The sequence below is a fragment of the Sus scrofa genome, chromosome 8, assembly GCF_000003025.6.
Source record: "Sus scrofa isolate TJ Tabasco breed Duroc chromosome 8, Sscrofa11.1, whole genome shotgun sequence".
NCBI classification, from domain to species: Eukaryota; Metazoa; Chordata; class Mammalia; order Artiodactyla; family Suidae; genus Sus; species Sus scrofa.
Window position 1 is genome coordinate 51,573,982 of NC_010450.4, and position 24,443 is coordinate 51,598,424.

A 24,443-nucleotide genomic window follows, 5' to 3' on the forward strand; every position below is an offset into this window, starting at 1 on the left:
TAACGGGTGCAGGATATACACCCAACAGTCCCGAACCCTTATAACCTCTTGTGTGCTCTCCCACCCCAACGGAGCTGGTATACAGTATTGGACTTAAAGGATGCCTTCTTCTGCCTGAGACTACATCCCACTAGCCAACCACTTTTTGCCTTCGAATGGAGAGATCCAGGTGCGGGAAGAACCAGGCAGCTCACTTGGACCCGACTGCCCCAAGGGTTCAAAAACTCCCCGACCATCTTTGATGAAGCCCTACACAGAGACCTGGCCAACTTCAGGATCCAACACCCCCAGGTGACCCTCCTCCAGTACGTGGATGACCTGCTTCTGGCGGGAGCCACCAAACAGGACTGCTTAGAAGGTACGAAGGCACTACTGCTGGAATTGTCTGACCTAGGCTACAGAGCCTCCGCTAAGAAGGCCCAGATTTGCAGGAGAGAGGTAACATACTTGGGGTACAGTTTGCGGGGCGGGCAGCGATGGCTGACGGAGGCACGGAAGAGAACTGTAGTCCAGATACCGGCCCCAACCACAGCCAAACAAGTGAGAGAGTTTTTGGGGACAGCTGGATTTTGCAGACTGTGGATCCCGGGGTTTGCGACCTTAGCAGCCCCACTCTACCCACTAACCAAAGAAAAAAGGGAATTCTCCTGGGCTCCTGAGCACCAGAAGGCATTTGATGCTATCAAAAAGGCCCTGCTGAGCGCACCTGCTCTGGCCCTCCCTGACGTGACTAAACCCTTTACCCTTTATGTGGATGAGCGTAAGGGAGTAGCCCGGGGAGTTTTAACCCAAACCCTAGGACCATGGAGGAGACCTGTTGCCTACCTGTCAAAGAAGCTCGATCCTGTAGCCAGTGGTTGGCCCGTATGCCTGAAGGCTATCGCAGCTGTGGCCATACTGGTCAAGGACGCTGACAAATTGACTTTGGGACAGAATATAACTGTAATAGCCCCCCATGCGTTGGAGAACATCGTTCGGCAGCCCCCAGACCGATGGATGACCAACGCCCGCATGACCCACTATCAAAGCCTGCTTCTCACAGAGAGGGTCACGTTCGCTCCACCAGCCGCTCTCAACCCTGCCACTCTTCTGCCTGAAGAGACTGATGAACCAGTGACTCATGATTGCCATCAACTATTGATTGAGGAGACTGGGGTCCGCAAGGACCTTACAGACATACCGCTGACTGGAGAAGTGCTAACCTGGTTCACTGACGGAAGCAGCTATGTGGTGGAAGGTAAGAGGATGGCTGGGGCGGCGGTGGTGGACGGGACCCACACGATCTGGGCCAGCAGCCTGCCGGAAGGAACTTCAGCACAAAAGGCTGAGCTCATGGCCCTCACGCAAGCTTTGTGGCTGGCCGAAGGGAAATCCATAAACATTTATACAGACAGCAGGTATGCCTTTGCGACTGCACACGTACACGGGGCCATCTATAAGCAAAGGGTGTTGCTTACCTCAGCAGGGAGGGAAATAAAGAACAAAGAGGAAATTCTAAGCCTATTAGAAGCCTTACATTTGCCAAAAAGGCTAGCTATTATACACTGTCCTGGACATCAGAAAGCCAAAGATCCCATATCCAGAGGGAACCAGATGGCTGACCGGGTTGCCAAGCAGGCAGCCCAGGGTGTTAACCTTCTGCCTATAATAGAAACACCCAAAGCCCCAGAACCCGGACGACCGTACACCCTAGAAGACTGGCAAGAGATAAAAAAGATAGACCAGTTCTCTGAAACTCCGGAGGGGACCTGCTATACCTCAGATGGGAAGGAAATCCTGCCCCACAAAGAAGGGTTAGAATATGTCCAACAGATACATCGTCTAACCCACCTAGGAACTAAACACCTGCAGCACTTGGTCAGAACATCCCCTTATCATGTTCTGAGGCTACCAGGAGTGGCTGACTCAGTGGTCAAACATTGTGTGCCCTGCCAGCTGGTTAATGCTAATCCTTCCAGAATACCTCCAGGAAAGAGACTAAGGGGGAGCCACCCAGGCGCTTACTGGGAAGTGGACTTCACTGAGGTAAAGCCAGCTAAATACGGAAACAAATACCTATTGGTTTTTGTAGACACCTTTTCAGGATGGGTAGAGGCTTATCCTACTAAGAAAGAGACTTCAACCGTGGTGGCTAAGAAAATACTGGAGGAAGTTTTTCCAAGATTTGGAATACCTAAGGTAATAGGGTCAGACAATGGTCCAGCTTTCGTTGCCCAGGTAAGTCAGGGACTGGCCAAGATATTGGGGATTGATTGGAAACTGCATTGTGCATACAGACCCCAAAGCTCAGGACAGGTAGAGAGGATGAATAGAACCATTAAAGAGACCCTTACCAAATTGACCACAGAGACTGGCATTAATGATTGGATAGCTCTCCTGCCCTTTGTGCTTTTTAGGGTTAGGAACACCCCTGGACAGTTTGGGCTGACCCCCTATGAATTGCTCTACGGGGGACCCCCCCCATTGGCAGAAATTGCCTTTGCACATAGTGCTGATGTGCTGCTTTCCCAGTCTTTGTTCTCTAGGCTCAAGGCGCTCGAGTGGGTGAGGCAGCGAGCGTGGAAGCAGCTCCGGGAGGCCTACTCAGGAGGAGACTTGCAAGTTCCACATCGCTTCCAAGTTGGAGATTCAGTCTATGTTAGACGCCACCGTGCAGGAAACCTCGAGACTCGGTGGAAGGGCCCTTATCTCGTACTTTTGACCACACCAACGGCTGTGAAAGTCGAAGGAATCCCCACCTGGATCCATGCATCCCACGTTAAGCCAGCGCCACCTCCCGATTCGGGGTGGAAAGCCGAAAAGACTGAAAATCCCCTTAAGCTTCGCCTCCATCGCGTGGTTCCTTACTCTGTCAATAACTCCTCAAGTTAATGGTAAATGCCTTGTGGACAGCCTGAACTCCCATAAACCCTTATCTCTCACCTGGTTACTTACTGACTCCGGTACAGGTATTAATATTAACAGCACTCAAGGGGAGGCTCCCTTAGGGACCTGGTGGCATGAGTTATATGTCTGCCTTCGATCAGTAATCCCTGGCCTCAATGACCAGGCCACACCCCCCGATGTACTCCGTGCTTACGGGTTTTATGTTTGCCCAGGACCCCCAAATAATGAAGAATATTGTGGAAATCCTCAGGATTTCTTTCGCAAGCAATGGAGCTGCGTAACTTCTAATGATGGGAATTGGAAATGGCCAGTCTCTCAGCAAGACAGAGTAAGTTACTCTTTTGTTAACAATCCTACCAGTTATAATCAATTTAATTATGGCCATGGGAGATGGAAAGATTGGCAACAGCGGGTACAAAAAGATGTACGAAATAAGCAAATAAGCTGTCATTCGTTAGACCTAGATTACTTAAAAATAAGTTTCACTGAAAAAGGAAAACAAGAAAATATTCAAAAGTGGGTAAATGGTATGTCTTGGGGAATAGTGTACTATGGAGGCTCTGGGAGAAAGAAAGGATCTGTTCTGACTATTCGCCTCAGAATAGAAACTCAGATGGAACCTCCGGTTGCTATAGGACCAAATAAGGGTTTGGCCGAACAAGGACCTCCAATCCAAGAACAGAGGCCATCTCCTAACCCCTCTGATTACAATACAACCTCTGGATCAGTCCCCACTGAGCCTAACATCACTATTAAAACAGGGGCGAAACTTTTTAGCCTCATCCAGGGAGCTTTTCAAGCCCTTAACTCCACGACTCCAGAGGCTACCTCTTCTTGTTGGCTTTGCTTAGCTTCGGGCCCACCTTACTATGAGGGAATGGCTAGAGGAGGGAAATTCAATGTGACAAAGGAACATAGAGACCAATGTACATGGGGATCCCAAAATAAGCTTACCCTTACTGAGGTTTCTGGAAAAGGCACCTGCATAGGGAGGGTTCCCCCATCCCACCAACACCTTTGTAACCACACTGAAGCCTTTAATCGAACCTCTGAGAGTCAGTATCTGGTACCTGGTTATGACAGGTGGTGGGCATGTAATACTGGATTAACCCCTTGTGTTTCCACCTTGGTTTTCAACCAAACTAAAGACTTTTGCTTTATGGTCCAAATTGTCCCCCGGGTGTACTACTATCCCGAAAAAGCAGTCCTTGATGAATATGACTATAGATATAATCGGCCAAAAAGAGAGCCCATATCCCTGACACTAGCTGTAATGCTTGGATTGGGAGTGGCTGCAGGCGTGGGAACAGGAACGGCTGCCCTAATCACAGGACCACAACAGCTGGAGAAAGGACTTAGTAACCTACATCGAATTGTAACGGAAGATCTCCAAGCCCTAGAAAAATCTGTCAGTAACCTGGAGGAATCCCTAACCTCCTTATCTGAAGTGGTTCTACAGAACAGAAGGGGGTTAGATCTGTTATTTCTAAAAGAAGGAGGGTTATGTGTAGCCTTAAAAGAGGAATGCTGCTTTTATGTGGATCATTCAGGAGCTATCAGGGACTCCATGAGCAAGCTCAGAGAAAGGTTAGAAAAACGTCACAAAGAAAAAGAGGCTGGCCAAGGATGGTTTGAGGGATGGTTCAACAAGTCCCCATGGGTGACCACCCTGCTTTCTGCTCTAACAGGACCCCTAGTAATACTGCTCCTGTTGCTTACAGTTGGGCCTTGCTTAATTAATCGGTTTGTTGCCTTTGTTAGAGAACAAGTGAGTGCAGTTCGGATCATGGTACTTAGACAGCAGTACCAAGGCCTTCCAAGCTAAGGAGAAACTGACCTTTAGCCTTCCTAGTTCTAAGATTAGAACTATTAACAAGAGAAGAAGTGGGGAATGAAAGGATGAAAATGCAACCTGACTCTCCCAGAACCCAGGAAGTTAATAAGAAGCTCTAAATGCCCTCGAATTCCAGACCCTGTTCCCTATAGGTAAAAGATCATACTTTTTGCTGTTTTAGGGCTTGCTTTCTGCTCTGTACAAAACTTTGTGGAAGGGGAAAAACAGGCCCCTGAGTATGTGCCTCTATGCTTGAAACTTCTTGAAACTGCTCCTAACTGCTTGTTTGGCTTCTGTAAACCTGCTTGCATAAGACAAAAAGAGGAGAAGTCAATCGCCTAACCGACCCCAGTAAGATCGGGCGTGCCACAAAATGTTGAAAATCCTGATAAATATATCTTGGTGACAATATGTCTCCCCCACCCAGAGACAGGCACAAACATGTAACTCCAGAACAACTTAAAATTAATTGGTCCACAAAGCGCGGGCTCTCGAAGTTTTGAATTGACTGGTTTGCGATATTTTAAAATGATTAGTTTGTAAAAGCGCGGGCTTTGTTATGAACCCCATAAAAGCTGTCCCGACTCCACACTCGGGGCCGCAGTCCTCTACCCCTGCGTGGCGTACGACTGTGGGCCCCAGCGCGCTCGGAATAAAAATCCTCTTGCTGTTTGCATCAAGACCGCTTCTCGTGAGTGATTTGGGGTGTCGCCTCTTCCGAGTCAGGACAAGAGGGATTTTAACTCGACTGGCCTTTCAAGAGAAGATATTCTTTATGAGAAAATTGTGCTCCATTTGTTTTGCTGGGCATTTCCACCTTGGCTGTAAATTTAACCATCAAAACTGCTTTGAAATATAGATAAAATGATCTCTACTTAAACAATAACAAACTCAATGGCAGTAATTTGAAGTAATTTGGAAGATGTTACCTAGCTGATCAGAAACAAAGCAGGATTTAAACCTAACATTTTTTCTCTTTCCAAACTTGGACTACTCCCTAAAATGTACGTTTACATAAAATAAAGCACCATTGTTTCAAACTATCTGAAATAGTGTAATTGCTTGTTTCTTGTTTCTTCATTTATAAAGAAGAAATCAAAAGAAAATAGAATATCTCCATGGAATTTTAAGCACCTTCAGGATAATCTATCTATAAATAAACCTAAGCAAAACACATTATTGTGAACTTGTTGCCGAAACTCAGTCTCTCTCCACTGGGTACCAACTAGAAATGCAGAGACAAAGTTTTGTGTGAAGGAGAAAAAAAAAACTTTACTGCTTTGCCAGGCAAAGGAGGGTCACAGCCAGCTAATGCCCTAAAGACTGTGCCCCCCTTGGGAGAGAATAGGAGGTGGTTTTATAGTTTATAGAGTTTATAGAGTTTATAGGTTTTATAGTTTATAGAGAGTGAAAAATAGGGCCACAGAAAAGGATTAGAGTAGATGCAAGCTTTCATTTTTTTTTTTTTCAAAGCTGGTGATCTTTCTAGAATGAAGAATGCGTCATAAATATCTTCCATTTGTTGAGGGTTTTAGTTCTGGGAAGAAATCAAAGATATTGTTATGTATATTCTCAAAGAGAAATCAGGCCCCTGCCCCAAGGCTGTACTATTGTGTCTTGACTGCTCTCCCTTGTCTCTACCTCCCCCCCCTTCTCTGACTAGCAACTATTTAAACCTGCCCTTTGGAACACAGGGATGGTCATGAAGGCTGAAGCTTATTCCCTAAAAATAAGAAATTGTGGACACAGAAATTCTGCATGCCCAGGATACCCATGGGGCCCTGCTCAGTTTCAAAAAGTCACAGTATCAAAAGAAGGACTAACATGGAAAGTCTCAAAGACTACCTTGCAAAAAACAAAATAGAAATCTTTCCATGTTAAGAATATCCTTAAAATAACAGAAATCCCCACCCCCCTTCATTTCTTTCTCTAAAATAAAGTGATAAACAGTACATGTACAATACATGTAAAGAACATATACTCTTTATCACTTTATTTTCTAATTCTGGCCTAATGGAAATTTACTGGCATTATTATTTAAGACTATAGCTGAAGAATATTCATTACAAATACCAATATTTTACCCAATGCTGGCTGTCTGTACTAGCAAGACTGTCACTGTCTAGACAATGACACTTTGATAAATCAGTATTGCATTACAACCCAATCAGAATTTATTTGAACCACTAAGCTCTTCAAAACACAGTGATTGGGAGAATAAATAAGGTAGGTTTTTTTTATATTTTCCTAAAGACTTTCTTCTTTCTCTTTGTTGAGACGGATTTTTTTCAAGTCTTTATATTCATTATCTTAATTGTATGAAAGCTTTTGTCACTAACCAGCTAAGCTTTTTGCATTTTTAAATGCTTAATAGCACTTGATGAATGTCTAACACATAGTGAGTAATTCCTCAGGGAGCAATACTTTATTTCATGTCATTGCTCAGTCTTTTGTGTCAGAGAACAAAAAGTAATAAAAGAATTTGAAAGGAAAATAAATTAATAAAATACAGGTTTTTTTTTAAAGGTCTACTTTTTGTTGCAAATGACACATCTCTAAGACATTTGCCTGAGACGACAATACCATCAGGACAAGAGGTCTGTAATATGTTTTAAATTAAAATGAATAATAAATTGTAGGCAGTCCCTTTTAAGAACACTTATTAAAATAAAAGAATGTAGTTAGTCTATTTCATGAAGTTTGTATTTTTAAATTCTCTAGGAGCTAAGAAATGCTTGACATACACCTGATTGTTCTGAGTTAACCACATTGATTTAGCATCAGAGAGCATTTACCAATGATTATGATGATTGTCTTAATTGAAGACCTTCAGCCAGTGAGTGAATTTCTCAGAAATGTTTTAGGATATTAAAAAATCATTTTCCCTTTTTTGTTATTCATAATTTCTCCAAAATGAAGAAATAAAAAAGAAAAGGAAGGAAGCAAGGAAGGAAAGAAAGATAAAAGAGTATGCGCCGTGAAAATTTCAAGAGCCAGTAAGCCAGTATACCATGAGATATTAATGGATAACTAATTTCTAAACAGTTCAGTGTAATGTGAAACATCAAAACAAAGAAATAAACAATAGACAGATTAAGAATGATAAGACCAAAGCCTACCATTTTTTTAGTATGATTTGGAAACTACCAAATATCTCTCCTGTTTTACATGTGATTTGTTAAATGACTCAATTTGAAACTTTATCACAAACTTTTGAAATTTATGAGGTATTGAGGGAATAATACATATACTATTATTTAAGAAAAAATAATAAAAATAATGTGAGTGAAAAAATAAGACAAAGGAAAGCATAATGATGTAAGGGAGAGAGAGGCAAAGAAAAGAAAAGAATGAAAGAGAAGAGAAAGAATGAAAGCAAAGTGAATGACTTTTTCTTCCATGGATAATTTGAGCTAGTTAGATGAATTAGATTAATTCTATATTCTCTCACTTTTCTAATTCTATCTCAAAGCAAGACATTCGCCTTGTAATTGTGCCTCCTCTTTCTTCTCCTGCCTCTCTAACCTACATTATAGCTGTTGCTGTTAGTAGACATATTAATAATCTTTGTACCATGACTTCACTGCCTTGGGATTTTTTGGCAGCTTTAAAATTAAGTATCTTGGTGTTCCCATCATGGCACAGTAGAAATGAATCCAACAAGGAACCATGAGGTTCTGGGTTTGATACCTGGCCTCACTCAGTGGGTTAAGGATCCGGCATTGCTGTGAGCTCTAGTGTAGGCCAGTGGCTGTAGCTCCAATTAGACTACTAGCCTGGGAACCTCCATATGCCACAAGTGTGGCCCTAAAAAAAGGCAAAAGACAAAATTATAATAATAAAATAAATTTAAGTCACTCAAATTTAACCCCCTCTGACAATTTTTACCTCATGCTAAAATCTGATAACCAAATAGTCCATTAATGAGATGCCCTGAGAATTATGGTTTGATATGTTGACATAATTTTCACCTAGAAGACACACCCACATGAAATTTTGGAAGGCAAGAGTAAACACTTTGAATTGGAGACAGATTTCAGGTAACAAATATGGAAATGGATATATTTCCCTCTGTGGTAACTGCAGCAGGGGACCCAGTGCCTGATTCTTGGTGTTGTTTATGTCAAGAAGTAGATGTGGGCCATGAATCATTATGATGCAGGTGACGGCAGGAACAATTTTGTTCTGGAGCCAGAAGCTGTGCTACAAATTCCTCATGTACAGATCACAGTACAGATTAATTTTAAAAACTCAGGTATCGAAGGATGCAAAGCGGATGCACTTTTTTGAAAATATAAAAATATTAATCCTGATATCACTTCCTATATACAGGAAGACAACATAATAAATGAAGGTACAGTGATAGAGAAAATGGTTGAAAATTGTATTATTGGTGTTTTCTGACTTTTTTGTTGTCTTTCCTTCTGTGTTACTGTTTTTAGCAAAATCCTATGAGAGGAAGACAGAGGCAGAACCAGGGTATTTCTCCTAACTGAAACAAGGAATTTTTCCCCCAAAAAAGCCAAGGATCTGTGCAATTTCTGCCAAGTGATGTCTATTATAGCTAGAAAGAAATCATTGATCAATTTCTACATTTATATTTATTATATAATTTATTTAATATATTTATTTTACATTTCTATACCATAAAAAGTCAAATCTGAGCTGGATAAACAGAACTGTTTAGCGCCTAGAGAACTTCAATACTGGGCTGAATAAAGTTGCTTAAAGAGTTATAATGTTGGTTTGAGTAAGAATTATGAGGTTTCCTTGGAAGATAAAGAATATATTGCAGGTATGAAATTCTTGCAGTTGACTTTGGCTATCCTAATAATCATTTCTTTTCTTGTTGCTTGACAATAAGACCCTGATTTTTAGCAAGGTTTGTGGCCACTGTGAGTAAACATGTTTCCAAGCCTGTCTTGCAGCTAGATGGGGCATGTGACAAATTCTGGCCAATAATATAGATGGAAAAGCATGTGTCCAACATGCTAGAAGCTAGAAATATCCTGAGTCACTCATTGCCCTTTGTCCCTCCTTCTTTCATTACAGTTGAATTAAGGTGTCATGACTGGGTGACATCAGCAAAAAAAATGTAGTAGGAACTTCTGAGTTCAACACAGAGAATATAGCCAACATTTTACAATAATTTTATATGAAGTATAATTACTATGCTGCACAACTAAAATAATGTAATATTGTAGTCAACTACGATTTCATCAAAAATAACCTCTGAAAATTTGCCTTTCCATAAAACACTGAAAAACAACTTGCAAATTTTCAGAACAAAATTTTTCAGAATTCAGGAAATTAACCAATAGCTCTCAAAAACCTGGGAAACATTTACTCAAAATTATGGCAGAATATCAGTAAGAACAGTAATTATATCATTTACATGTGGAATTTAAAAAAAAATGATAAAGATGAGCTTCTTTACAAAACAAAAACAGACTCACAGACTTTGAAAACACCTATGGTTACCAAAGAGGAAGAGTGGGTGGGAAGGAAGGAATAGGAGCTTGGGATGGCATATGCATTATTGTATATGGAATAGATGCTTAGCAGGGACCTGCTATATAGCATAGGGAACTTTATTCAATATTCTGTGATAATCTATATGGGTATAGGTATGTGCATACGTATAACTGAATAACTTTGCTTACAGTGGAAATTAACACAACATTGTAAATCAATTATACTTCCATAAAATTTTTAAAAAATCACAGCTGATTTATCATCAGAGACTATGAGGGTATAAGGCCATAAGTTATAACATACTCGAAGTCTTGAAATTGAAAAAAAAATCTTTCTACTAAAAATACTAGACTTAGGAAGGCCATCCTTAAAAAAATGAAAGAGAAATCAACACAATCACTGACTTTAAAAAAAAAAAAAAACTGAAATTATGCCTGTAGTAGACCTGCCCTACAAACACATTAAGGTGATTTTTTTCATGCTGAAATGAAAGACCACTAAATAACTCAGCATCATCTCAAGAAATACAGAACATCAAGAGAGGCAACTGCATAAGTATAAAAGGTAGCATAATTAGGGAGCTCTCTTTGTGGCTCAGCAAGTTAAGAACCCAACATATTGTCCATGAGGATGCACTTTTCAATCCCTGGCCTTGCTCAGTGGGTTGAGGATCCCGTTGCCACAGTTGGAGCATAAGTCACAGATGCAGCTTGGATCTAGTAGCAGAGGCAGATGTGGATCAGATCTTGTGTTGCTGTGGCTATGGCATACATATGTTGACACCTGCAGCTCCAATTCTACCCCTAGCCTGAGAACATCCATATAACATAGATGCAGCTCTAAGAAGCAGGGAAAAAAAAGGTGTAAGTCAATTTTCCATTTGCAAGTTTTTATTTTTTCAAAAATAGAATAAACAATAATTATGTTTACCTCTGAATTTGTGATAATGAGGGTATAAAAAATTGGATGCTATGGTGCAGTTTTTTATACTAAGTTGATACAAATCCAAAGATGTCGCAGCTGCGTGATATGAAAGGATAAGGTGAGTGGTAGAGTGGTACAATAGAGTAAATTTTGTCCTTGACAACTGAAAATCAACATAAATTAACCTCTGTTTCTTGCCTTGGATTCTTTATCATGAGAATACTCTTTTTAAATCAATTGTTATTTTCAGTTTTCCTGTTTCTTGTTGTGAAATTTAATATTAGAGGTCCCTACCAATTGTCACATATTGAGAGAGTCAGTTATTTGGTTAGTGCTCAAAGTGTCATGTTAACAAAAGTATCCTAAGCATATCAGACCCAATTTCTAAGCCAAGTCACCGTGCCCCATAGCAGGGCCAGCACTTCTTTATTTCTTTTATCAGAGGCCAGACTTCCTCCTTGGTCTCCATTTCCTTCCAGTTTGTGTCAGAAGCAGAGATTTATTCTTCCCCAACTTTATTCTATTTTGAAGCCCCACTCACAGGAACAGTAGTCCATTTGTTTTGTTTTATTTAGGGAAATATGGTTTAGAATTTAAACATAGGTGTGCCCAGTTCAAACTGAGTGGTACAAAGTCATTGTTCTTGGTCTTAGTTGCAATGCTCGGAGATTTAGAAACATGGTGACATCAACTTTTTTTTCTAACTTCTATGTATCAGAAGAGTAGAATCAGAGGTAGAACTTTAATAAATCCCTTAAAAATAGAAATAGTTATGTTCATAGATATCACTACTAATTCTTTTCTAGTATAGTATAAAAAGTGAAAAGTATAATTGTATACTTTTTTAAAAGATGTTTTGCCTTTGTCAAGATGCTTAACTTCGTCAATATTATTACCCTTGTCAAGATATCCATGAAGAAAGGGACATTTAAACTGGGAGGAGAGAGGAAAATGCTAATGCCTCAAAAGTGCACAATCTTCCATGAAAAACTGTTTGTAGGACACCTCGCATCAACTGAAAGAATGATTTGTCAACTTTTCCAGTCTCTTTGGGGATCAGTGAAAATTTACAATTTTTTTTTTTTGTCTTTTTTTTTTTTGCTATTTCTTGGGCCGCTCCCACGGCATATGGAGATTCCCAGGCTAGGGGTTGAGTCAGAGCTGCAACTGTTGGCCTACACCACAGCCACAGCAACACAAGATCCAAGCCATTTGTGACCTATACCATGGTTCACAGAAATGCCAGATTCCTAACCCACTGAGCAAGGCCAGGAATCAAACTCACATCCTCACAGATACTAGTCAGGTTCATAACCCACTGAGCCACAACAGGAACTCAACAAACTGTTACGTTTAGAATGGATGAGCAATGAGCTCCTACTGTACAGTGTAGGGAACTATATACATTCTCTTGGACAGACCATGATGGAAGAGAACATAAGAAAAGAAATGTATACACATGTCTGACTGTGTCACTTTGCTGCACAGCAGAAATTGGCACATTATAAATCAACTATGCTTTAATAAAAAAAAGTGTGCTTTTATGATGAATGATATTTGCTCCTCCTTCTTTAGCAGTATTAGCTAGGTTAAACATCCTTTAACTATCTTTGCATTCTTAGAAGTTGATGATGCTTGGATTTATGCTTATTTATGGGCTTAATTCAAGGACAGTGAAGGATACTTTAAACTCAATAAAAATTGTATTATAAAATAGTACATAATTTAGCAGGAAAAGATAAATCAAACTTTCTAAAAACCATGTGCAATTTTGAAATTTAATCCAGTCTTAATACACCCACATGGCAATCCTTGAAAACTTCTACAGTTAATGAATTTTGCCAATATAACTCTAGAAGAAAAAAGACACAGCTTGTTTATTATAGCAACTAAGAAGAAAAAAAAAAAAACCCTAAAACTTCTGTCTGTGAAACAAGTAATTTAAATTTAAGAATCAACAGATAAATGATTTAAAGCAGTCAATCTGGACAATTGCTATGATAGTTCAATTTGCTTATTTTAAATGGCAATCTGTAAACACCATATGTCATTTATTGTACTTCTCAAGAGTTAAAAAAAAAAATTTAAGCCTAGAAATATCTTATAGCTCTTGCACAAAAGATTCTTAAATTTCAAAAATCACAAAGTGAATAGATTAAAATAATTTCATATGTTTTAAGAGAAAGTAGAAGCAACTTTTGGCACCAAAAAGCTCTTTGCAAGAAAGGTCTCTGCAGGAAGTCCTTTTTTGTCTTAACACTTTAGCAAAACTATATTGTAACTAACTTCAAGCCAGGCACACCAAGGCTCTACTCATCTACGGCCCAAGGGCACCTTTCAAATCTCTTGATCACACAAATCTTTGCCTAACCAACTACTTCTTTCCATAGATCCAAGGAAAAAAATGAAGAATAAACAATTGACAGTAACTCTATCTCATTTCTAGCTTCCCCTTCAGAACCTCAAAAACAAACTTCATGAACAAGACAGCATTAAAAGAAAGATCACAAGGAATTGACAAGTCTGTGCATCTATGCATTGGGGTTGGGTGGGTGGGTAGTGGCAGGGAGAGATGGCTATGACTCTGACCCCCTTTCTCAATGATTAACTGAGGTGATTTCCCTTTAAAAACTTTCATGGTGGAGCAGAATCTTTGGAGTTGGTGTTGGGGACATGATTCTTCTCTCCAGATTGCTAGCTTTTCTGATTAAAGCAATTATCTTTTCTACCAACACTCACTTTAGTATTGATTTTCAAGTGGCAAGCAACTGTATCTGAGTTCAGTAACAAAAGTGCAAAAGTTCTTTTTAAATCTGACATGTCATTTAATATGTCCTCTCAAGATGAAAAGGTGGAAAAACAAAAACATAATGATGAAGACTAGCTTTAAAAAATGGTTGTGCTTTTTGAGGATAATTGCTTATGCTTTGACCTTTGTCACCTAATATAAATTTTATCACAAACACTATCTGTAAAACCATTCCAGTAAGTAGATACTTTATAAAAATAAAGCTTGTTTTTCACTGTGCTTTCAAAAATTTTATTCCACAACACAAACTTAGATAAGATCATTGATGATAAAACATATGCTGAGTTGTCCAGAATAGCTTTAAAATAACAGTAAAGATCATTTTTTTTACCTAAGCACTGAACTCTTACAAGTGTTCTTTAATATTCTCAAAATACATTTTCAAATGAGATAGTATTGCCTCTTTTTTACAGGTGAGGATACTAATATTCAAGTCATAGAATATACTAGTCCATCATTCAGATTTTTATTAACAGATCCCTGTTTAAAACTTAGGTTTGACTGACTCTAAAGGGTGTATCCTAGACATATCATAATGCAGCCACCCATGATATATGCAACATTCAATAGGTGTGGCAAATTTACACTTCACTGTCACCAATACAACTAAAAATAGCTGAGATGTATAAGTGGATAAACACAATGTATTTTTAACTATTCATAAAATATAAATATTTATTATACTGAATTATACTAAGAGATATTATGGGTTAGGTTTCAGACTACTGCAATAAAGTGAATATCACAATGATGCTAGTCAAATTTTTTTTTTTTTTTTGGTTTTCCAGTGCATAGAAAAAAAATTACTACATTATACTTTATTAAGCATTATGTCTAAAAATCAATGTACATATCTTAATTTTAAAATACTCAAGTAGGAGTTCCTGTGGTGGCGCAGTGGTTAATGAATCCAACTAGGAACCATGAGGTTGCGGGTTCGGTCCCTGCCCTTGTTCTGTGGGTTAACGATCCGGCGTTGCCGTGAGCTGTGGGGTAGGTTGCAGATGTGGCTCGGATCCAGCGTTGCTGTGGCTCTGGCATAGGCCAGTGGCTACAGCTCCGACTGGACCCCTAGCCTGGGAACCTCCATATGCCGCGGGAGCAGCCCAAGAAATAGCAAAAAGACAAAAAAAAAAAAAAAAAAGAAAATACTCAAGTAAAAAATAATTGTTAAAAATTTCTAATCATAATCAAAGTATTCAGCAAAGTAGTAATCTTCTTGCTATTGGAGGGTCTTGCCTTGATGTTGGTGGCTGCTGACTGATCAGGTGGCGGCTGCTGAAGGTTGGAATGGCTGTTGAGTTTTCTAAAATAAGACAACAATGAAGTTTGCCACATTGATTTACTTTTCCTTTCATGAAAAAATTTCTCAGTAGCATCCAATGCTGTTTGATACTATTTTATCCAAAGAACATCTTTCAAAATTGGAGTCAGTCCTCTCACACATTTCTGCCACTTTATCAGATAAGTTCATGTCATATTCAAAATCCTTTGTTGTCATTTCAAGAATCTTCACAGCATTACCAGGAATAGATTCCATCTCAAAACAGTTTCTATGTTCATCTGTAAGAAGTAACTCTTCATCTATTAAAATTTATCATGTGATTGCAGCAATTTAGTCACATCTTCAGGCTCCACTTCTCATTATGGTTCTCTTGCTGTTTCCACTACATTTGCTGAAGTCTTGAACCCATCAAAGTCATCCATGAGAGTTGGAATCAACTTCTTCAAAATGGCTAATGTTTATGTTTTGACCTCTTCCCATGAATCACAAAGGTTCTTCATGATATATAAAATTGTTCAAAGGGTTAAGAAACCAACTAGTAACAATGAGGATGTGAGTTTGATCGCTGTCCTCACTCAGTGGGTTAAGGATCCAGCATTGCTGCAAGCTGCATTGTAGGTTGCAGAAGTGGCTCAGATCTGGTGTTGCTGTGGCTGTGGCATAGGCCTCAGCTGCAGCTCCGATTTGACGCATAGCCTAGGAACTTCCATATGCTGCAGGTGTGGCCCTAAAAAGGAAAATAAAATAAAAAGGCAAATATTTTCCAGAAGAATTTCAATTTGTGTTGCTTAGATCCATCAGAAAATTTACTACCTGTATCAGCTATAGCCTTATGAAATGTGTTTAATAAATAATAAGACTTGAAATAAGTTCTTGATCCATGGGCTACAGAATAAATCATATTATATAAGCAGGCATGAAAACAAAATGAATCTCATTGTCCATCTCCATCAGAGATCTTGGATGACATGGTGCATTGTCAATGAATGATAATATTTTGAAAGGAATATATTTTTCTGATGAGTAGTTTTCAACAGCAGGCTTAAAATAGTCAGTAAGCCATGCTCTAAACATATGTGTTATAATCCAGGCTTTGCCATTCACTTATAGAGCACAGGAAGAGTAGATTTAGCATCATTATTAAGGGCCCTAAGATTTTCAGATGGTAAATGAGCACTGGCTTCAACTGAAAGTCGTAAGATACATTAGCTCCAAGCAAGAGAGTTGGTCCCTTCTTTGAAGCTGTGAAGTCAGGCATTGGCATCTCCTCTCTCACTATAAAAGTCCTAGGTGGCATCATCTTCCAATAGAAGGCTGTTTGGTCTGTTGTTTGGTGTAGCAAACTTCATGATTATCTTAGCTAGATCTTCTGGATAACTTGCTGCAGCTTCTACATCAGACCTTGCTGCTTCCTCTTGCACCTTTATCTTACAGAGAAGACTTCTTACCTTGAATCTCATGAACCATCCTCTTCTGTCTTCAGACTTTCCTTCTGCAGCTTTCTCACCTCTCAGCTTTCATGGATTTGAGGAGACTTGGGGCCTTGCTCTGGCTTAGGCTTTGGCTGAAAGGAATATCATGACTTATTTGGTCTTTTATCCAGACCATTGAAACTTTCTCCACCTCAGCACTGAGGCTGTTTCCATCTATTATCATTTGTGTGTTCACTGGAGTAATTTTCATTCACTTTAAGAGCTTATGCTTTTCATTCACAACTTGGTTGTTTGGTACAAGAGGCCTAGCTAGCTATCAGCCTATCTCAGCTTTCGATTATTTTACTTAGCTTAACACCCTCCAATTTAGCAGAACCTTGTTTCTCATCTTTTGGCTCAGAAATACATCAGTCTTGCCCCATCTTCGGGCTTTTATACTTATTCTTCTCTGTACTGGAATATTCTCTCCCTAGTTTTTCATGTAGTCATTTTCTTCAGCCAGCAGTTCAAATTTCAACTCTTCAGAGATATCTTCTTGGACAAAATCAATTGTAGCAGCTATTCCCTAAAACTTGGTAATGTTAAAGCACATTTTCTTCTTGTTTTTGTAGGACTTACCATGATTGAAAACTATTTTATTAATTTTTAGTTTTCCATCACATCTACCACTAGAGTGCTAGCTTGATGAGAATAAGCCCTGGAATTCTCATATTTATCTTTACATTTTTAATGTCTAAAGTAGCTATTAGAAGACCTGAAAAGAAACAAATACTTGATAAACTAATGAAATAGTAGAAAATACATATGTCTTATATAGATTGAAAAATATACTTGTGGCATATTTTAGGTAGTACATATGTCCATTTGTTTTGATCTCCTATTGTTAAATTTAATGAGCTGGTAAATAAATGACAAACATAAGTCTTGTTGCTTTCAATATGGTATCTTGGAAAGCACATAAGGTAGGTTACAATTGTTTAAACTCCTTAAAGATGAGGAAACTTATGACACCAGCATTGTTTCCTTCACTATTTTTAGTTCAACGACAGACTTGAAAATTTTGTACAATTTCAAGTCAAAGGCCTTTATCTTCACTCTGTCTCATGCAGTTGTAAAATTAATTGGATATAATTCTTTATCCTCTGAAAGTCATAGAAACCTCATAAAAATTTTTTTCAACCTAAGCATAGATATATACTTAAAATTTTTTCAAGGTTCGGGACAGTTTATTCCTGTAATATTCCACCTCATGTTGTGTTATCCTAAATTCTTTATTATAAACACCTCAGCTCTAAAATTGTTTTTTATTTAAATATAACTTACTGAACTGAGACTTACTTAGACTCCCAATCTCCAAAAATTTTGTTTTATAAACTTAGATTTAATATATTCCTCTCTTTTGTTTTCTGTTAACATTAATTCATCCCTTCTTTCCTAGTGTGGACTCATATTTCTTAGAAGCAGTAATTCTTGAAATATTATTGTTCTCCCTTTATGTTTATGTATGGTGGTGAATCATTTACCTATCTCTGGAATAAAATGTAGCTATAAAATGTTGGCATATGGTCATAAAAAGTAACTGTGACCAGACTTAAACTTTTGCCACAAAAAAATTGGAAACAGGACAAAATATATAAAACAACTGTTTTCTAATATTGAACTCCAGGTAGTAAGATACTGAAATACTTAAGAGAAAATAAACAAATAAGATGAATTCCCTAGTCACTTCAGTTTTCTGCCTGGTGGCATTCTGCTCTGACACAAGGATGAGATTCCAAATAGAACTGGGAGGTTACACTCAGTTAAGCCAGAAATGAGAGTTAAGGAAGACTCAGGAGAGTGAATTTTTTCATAGTATAAATCTGAAGAGAAACAATTTCAGAGAAAAAGAGTTATAGGAATTCTCATAGAACACCTATGGGTATTTTGCCGAATTCTAAACTACATAGGTATACTATGAGGCTGAAATTCACGCTGCCATAAACTCAACCCCTGTCAGAGTGCCACACAGAAAGAAAGGAACCGCTAACCCACAGCTCCTCCTCTGTGAGTGTAGAGTTTGGACCCTACATCTAGCATCCCAACTTTTAAGACTCCCACTTGAGGGATGACTCCCCGAAAACACCTAACTCTGAGAACCAATGGCTTGTGTCCAGCAGACCCAGAAGACTATAAAGAAGTACTCACTTTAGCTACCCTCCTAGAGTTCCTAAAGTTTAGGTTCTTATCTCATGACAGAAGGAATTCAGAAATGAGATGGAAATTGAGAAAGAAAAGTGAGAATTCACTTAAGTGCAAAATATACCTCTTAAAGAGAGGTGGGCAGAGAGGTGAGCAGCTGCCCTGTGGTTCTCGGATGCCAGTTATAAGGGGTATCCAATTGCATGGGCAGAATATTCACTAGAAAGTTGAGGTTTGCGAGTCATATTCCTTAATTTTCTTCCCAGCTCCACCTTCCCAAAGTGAGGAAGGATTTCTGTTCTCATTTAGCTTTGATAGGAAGTGTCATGGCATCGGTGCATGATGGGTACTTCTTATCTTCATAGCTAATTTTATTATATTGTTATTATAACAAGGGCATAGTGAGTAATAGGTTACACTGGATGCTGGAGATTCACTCCCTATTCCACCTTTCTTTGTCTGCCTCCAGGACACTTATCACCCCAAAATGTGTGGTTTCCTGTCAGTCTGGAGTTTCTGCTTTTCTTTGCCCATGGATCCTGCTGTTTGCATGCATGATTTCTTTCCATCTGGCCCTCTGCCCCCCTTTCTCTGCTCATACCAAACTATCTGTCTGCTGTAACACTAGGGCTTTGCACAGAAGGAGCTGGCAAATAATGCCTATCAACCAGACTTTTGCTGAGGGGGCTCTATTTCCATACTCTGAGAGACGCTTCCTGAGTCAAGCTTCTAACTTAGAAATCTTGACTCTGACTGCAATCCTTTCCAGAGACCTGGAAAGCCAGGAGACACTTCTCCTGCCTTTCTCCTGGAGCCTACAGAAGGGCTGGTTCATTCTATACACTCTTGCACATAAGCTTTTGCAGCTTCCATCCAAGGAACACGTTCCCAGATCTCCATGCTTTGATAACCAACACAGCTTCCATGCATTAGTTCCACAGACTCTAGCAAATAAAGAGTAGTTCTTAACTTGCTACCCCCATGGACCTACAGCAGAGCGGCCCAAAGGCCCATTTTCCAGTCTTTCCTTGAAAGAGGTCTAGTTACATAATTTAAAAGCTATTGTCTCAGGGTCAGGCTTTGCCTAAGAAAGCTTGAGTGCATTTTCAAGGAAAAAATAAGAGTTGATAAATAATCAAATATTTTAAACTGGCAAAAATATGGCAAATATGGCAAAAGAATAAAGGTTATTTTATACAGCAACAGGTTGATTAAGAGGAGCATATCTTGAATTATCCTCTGAGGGACCCTAAATATAATCACTTATATCCTTATAAGAAAAGAATGAACATCAATTATTTTCAATCACTCTCAACTAAATGCAAGGGGAGAAAATTCTTCCTAACTTAATCTGTAAGATCAATATTACCCTGACAACAAAGCAGGCAGAGAAATTGCAAGAAAATTACAGACCAATAACTCCTATAAATATAGATACACAGATCCTCACAAAGTAGAAAATTGAACCCAGCAGCATAAGGATTACTTGTCATTACGCAAGTAGAATTTTTCCCAAGTATGTGGTGCTAGTTCAACATACAAAAATCAATTATAAAAAGCACTGTATTAATAGACTGGAGGAAAAAAATACACAATCATCTCAATAGATGTAGAAAAAACATTTGACAAAATCCTACAACTTTTTATTATAAAAAACTTACACTCCAAAGAGAAGAGTATTTTCTGAACCTGATAATGGGTATCTATTAAAAACCCATAAATAACAACTTACTTAATGGTTAAAGAAAAAAAACTGCTTTTCTATTCCTTTTTTTTTTTTCTTTTCTTTTTTTCCCTGCCCCTGCAATATGTGGAATTTCCTGGACTAGGAATGGAAACTGAGCCACAGCAATAACGACACTGGATCTGCATTCTCTTTTTTTTTTGTTGTTTTTTGTTTTTTGCTTTTGTCTTTTGGGCTGCACTCACAGCCTATAGAGTTTCTCAGGCCAGGGGTTGAATTTAAGCTACAGTTGCTGGCTTATGCCACAGTCACAGCAAATGCCACAGTCACAGTAATGTGGGATCCAAGCCGCATTGGCAAACTACACCACAGCTCACGGCAATGCCGGATCCCCAACCCACTGAACAAGGTGAGTCCTCATGAATACTAGTCAGATTCATTTCTTCTACACAACAATGGTTACTATGACACTGATTCTTAACCTACTTCACCACCAGGGAACTCCAAGAATGTTTTTCACTTAATATTGAAAGTTAAGAATTTGTATTCTGCCACTTCCAATCAACATTGTGTGGGGGTTCTAATAAGGACAATCAGGCAAGAAAAACAAAAATTAGGCACATTCAAAGAGAAGTACGATTATCTCTATTTGCAGAAGACAATATTATACATAGAAAAAAATTATTAGGGTTAATAAATGAGTTTAGCAAAGTTGTAGGACACAAAATCGATACACAAATATCCATTGCATATATTTCTATGCAAAGAACCTGAAAATGAAATTAATAAAATTCCATTTACAATAGCACCAATGCAAAGGAATTAGGAATGAACAAAGAATTGAAAGTGCAAATGGAACATTTTGCAGTAGAGACTATATTGAGGGAATAAACCTTCATATCCTTTGGGCAGGCAAAGCTGACACAGAAAAAACAAAGTCATCAAAGAGGGTAAATTGGGCTTTATCAAAAAAGTCAGAGGGAGATACAACTGATAGAACTGTTACTAAATTCAGTGTAACAGTGATCGCCACACAACAGACCAATAAATTGAGAGATGAGTTTTTTGGTGTGAGGAATGGTGACTTTATTCAGAATGCCCGAAGATCAAGAAAATAGTAAACTTGTGTCCCAAAAACTATCTTGCCAGGGTTGAGACGTTAGTTACTTTTACAGAACAAAGAGGGGGAGGTGAGGAGTTAAAGTAAAAAAGTCAATGAGTTGTTGCAAATATTTTCTGGTTCTGGCCAGACTCCAGAGGGGATGTGTTAATTTCTTCTTTATTGCATCCAATAACAGGTGACTCTGATCAGGATGTTTCCTGTGAGCTCAACAAGGGTATTTTAGCTTAATCTCAGGCATGGGAGGCAGAGTTTCCAGAGATGGGCCATTATGTACTTTAAGCTATAGGCAACATCACTTTAGTAATTAACTTGTAGCTAAAGAAATAGAATACTAAGTTTAAAGTATAAGAAGCAGATACAAGATGGAGTCAGATTTGTTCTTCCCTTTCCAGAGCAGCAGAAAATACTCTCAAGTCACATATCCGATAGAGGATTTTATCCAGAGTAAATTAAGGACCCTGATAACTCAGCAATAAAAAGACAAAACCCTATTTAAAAAGTGGATTAAGGAGTTCCTGCCGTGGCTCAGTGGTTAACGAATCTGACTAGGAACCATGAGGTTGCGAGTTCCATCCCTGGCCTTGCTCAGTGGGTTAAGGATCCGGCATTGCCATAAGCTATGGTGTAGGTTGCAGACGTGGTTCATATTCCGCATTGCTATGGCTCTGGCGTAGGCCAGTGGCTACAGCTCTGATTAGACCCCTACCCTGGGAATCTCCATATGCTGTGGGGATATTTAAGGAAGATATAAAAATCACATGAATAGAAGCCCATGTGGTAGGGAAATACCAATCAAAATCCTAGTGAAATACCATTTCTTAGCTACTAGGATGCCTGTACCAAAAAAGACAGATATCAAGTGTGGATACTTTGGAAGTCTTATCTATCCCTTGCAGGAATTTAACATGATAACAGTCACCCAGGACAATAGGCAGTTCCCAAAATGTTAAAGATAGAGTTAACATAAGAGCAAACTGTTCATAGACATGTACCCCCAAAAAATAAAAACACACATCCACACAAAAACATGTACACAAATATTTCCAAATGTGTTTCATAATAGCTAAAGAGTGGAAAAAAGCCAAATGCCCACCAGCCAAGGATAAGCAAAGTGAGATGTTTCCATGTTATGGAACGTTATTCAATATTAAAAGTGAAGTGTTGATACTTGCTACATGGACCAAGCTTATAAAATATTACACTAAGGGAAAGAAGCTAGTCATGAAGAGAACATATTGTATGACTCTATTTATATGAAAAGTCCAAATTAGTGTGGAAACAGAAATTATTTCTATAATTGCTATGTCATGAACGGTTTTGTAGGGCAGATAATGGAGTGTGACTCTTATTGTGTACAAGGTATCTTTTTGGGGTAATGGAGATGTAAAATCTTGGTAATTGCCGGAGTCCAGTTCCAGCAGCCAGGGATGCGCACCCTGTCTGGGATGGATAATGTCGGCGAATGCACACGGAGACAGCCTCGTTGTCTCTTTTTCAGAGCGCTGGACTGCTCAAATTTTATTGGCATAGATGATTGTTTATATAGACAGTTTTCAATTACACCACAAAGTTAAAAGTATACCTGAAGGTCAAGTTCTAAAGGTTAACTCCCAGATTATGCTTCCTGACCACATGGTACAGTAGTCACATGTTAAAACTAAGATCAGTAAGCACAAAACATCATGAGTACAAAACATCATGTGAAAATAAGAAGATACAGTACAAAGCATCTCGTGGTTAACTAACAGATAAAAAGGCTACAGACATAAGGATTTGGCATTCACAAGTCTTGTTTTTAGATTAGCACTTATCTTCAAAGTGCCATGGCAGGAGAACAGTATGAGAAGATCAACTTCAGTTAGCTATCACTTTAAAGTTTCTAAAATCAAGGACAACTCTCATAGCTAGGTTTCTTTGACCATGAATAATATATGTCTAACTTTACCTAAGTCTGTAGTACATTCCAACTTCTAAAGCTTACAGTATAACCAGTTAGTAAATAAACACTATGCTTTTAATTAAATTGGATTTGAATAGGAGAAAGACCATCAGGATGAAATTTTTATATTATTGTTGTAATTTTGCTAAATCACAAATCACCACAGGAAAATAAGAATGGAAAATAAGAATAATAAGCAAATAACAGAGAAGACTGAGGAAAAACTGAATAACAAGTAAAACAATAGGAAAGACTAGGTCACCCGGGAAACAATCCATGTTCTCTGGCACTAACGTGGAAATTGTTTTCCTGGGAAAGCCCCAATTCTTCCCCATTAACGTCAACATGAGAGCCGTGTAATCTAAGGCCTGCCCTCGGATTACATCACACAGTCAGGCTTCAGCCCGCCCTCAGCCCTCAGTTTTTTGCCATACAGGTAGGCTTTTATCCTGACCAGAAGCCCACCTTCGGCATGCACCATTCAGGTGAGCTCCCTCCCTTGGTTAGGAACCTGCCTTTGGGTTTTTCTTCTGTCAGGCAAGGTCCCTTCCTCAAGTCCCTGAATTTCTTCGGTTCCCCGCAGGTAATAATCACACAACCTTCTGAATACACTGAAAATGAATGAACTGTGCACGTTTGTGTGAAATACATCTCAATAGAGCAGTTAAAAATCAATCTAATTTAGGACATTAACAAAAATAAACAGAAGAAAATCAAGTGCTCATATCTAAGGATTCAGGAAAGAGTTGATAATATTTGATTACCATTTATTAAAAAATTCTTAGCAAACTAAATCTGGAAATAATGACTATGAAAGACCTACAGTAATCTTCACACAATTATGAAATATAGGATCTTTCTCCTTGATTT

General features: G+C 38.7%; 1 protein-coding gene across 1 annotated transcript in view; it reads left to right on the forward strand.

Annotated features, from left to right (window-relative positions):
* LOC106504658 overlaps window positions 1-2,642 on the forward strand; it is a 41,804-nt gene extending 39,162 nt beyond the window's left edge. Inside the window, 2 exon segments of the mRNA XM_021100532.1 lie at window positions 2-2,217; window positions 2,526-2,642. Coding sequence (XP_020956191.1) covers window positions 2-2,217; window positions 2,526-2,642 — 2,333 coding nt within the window.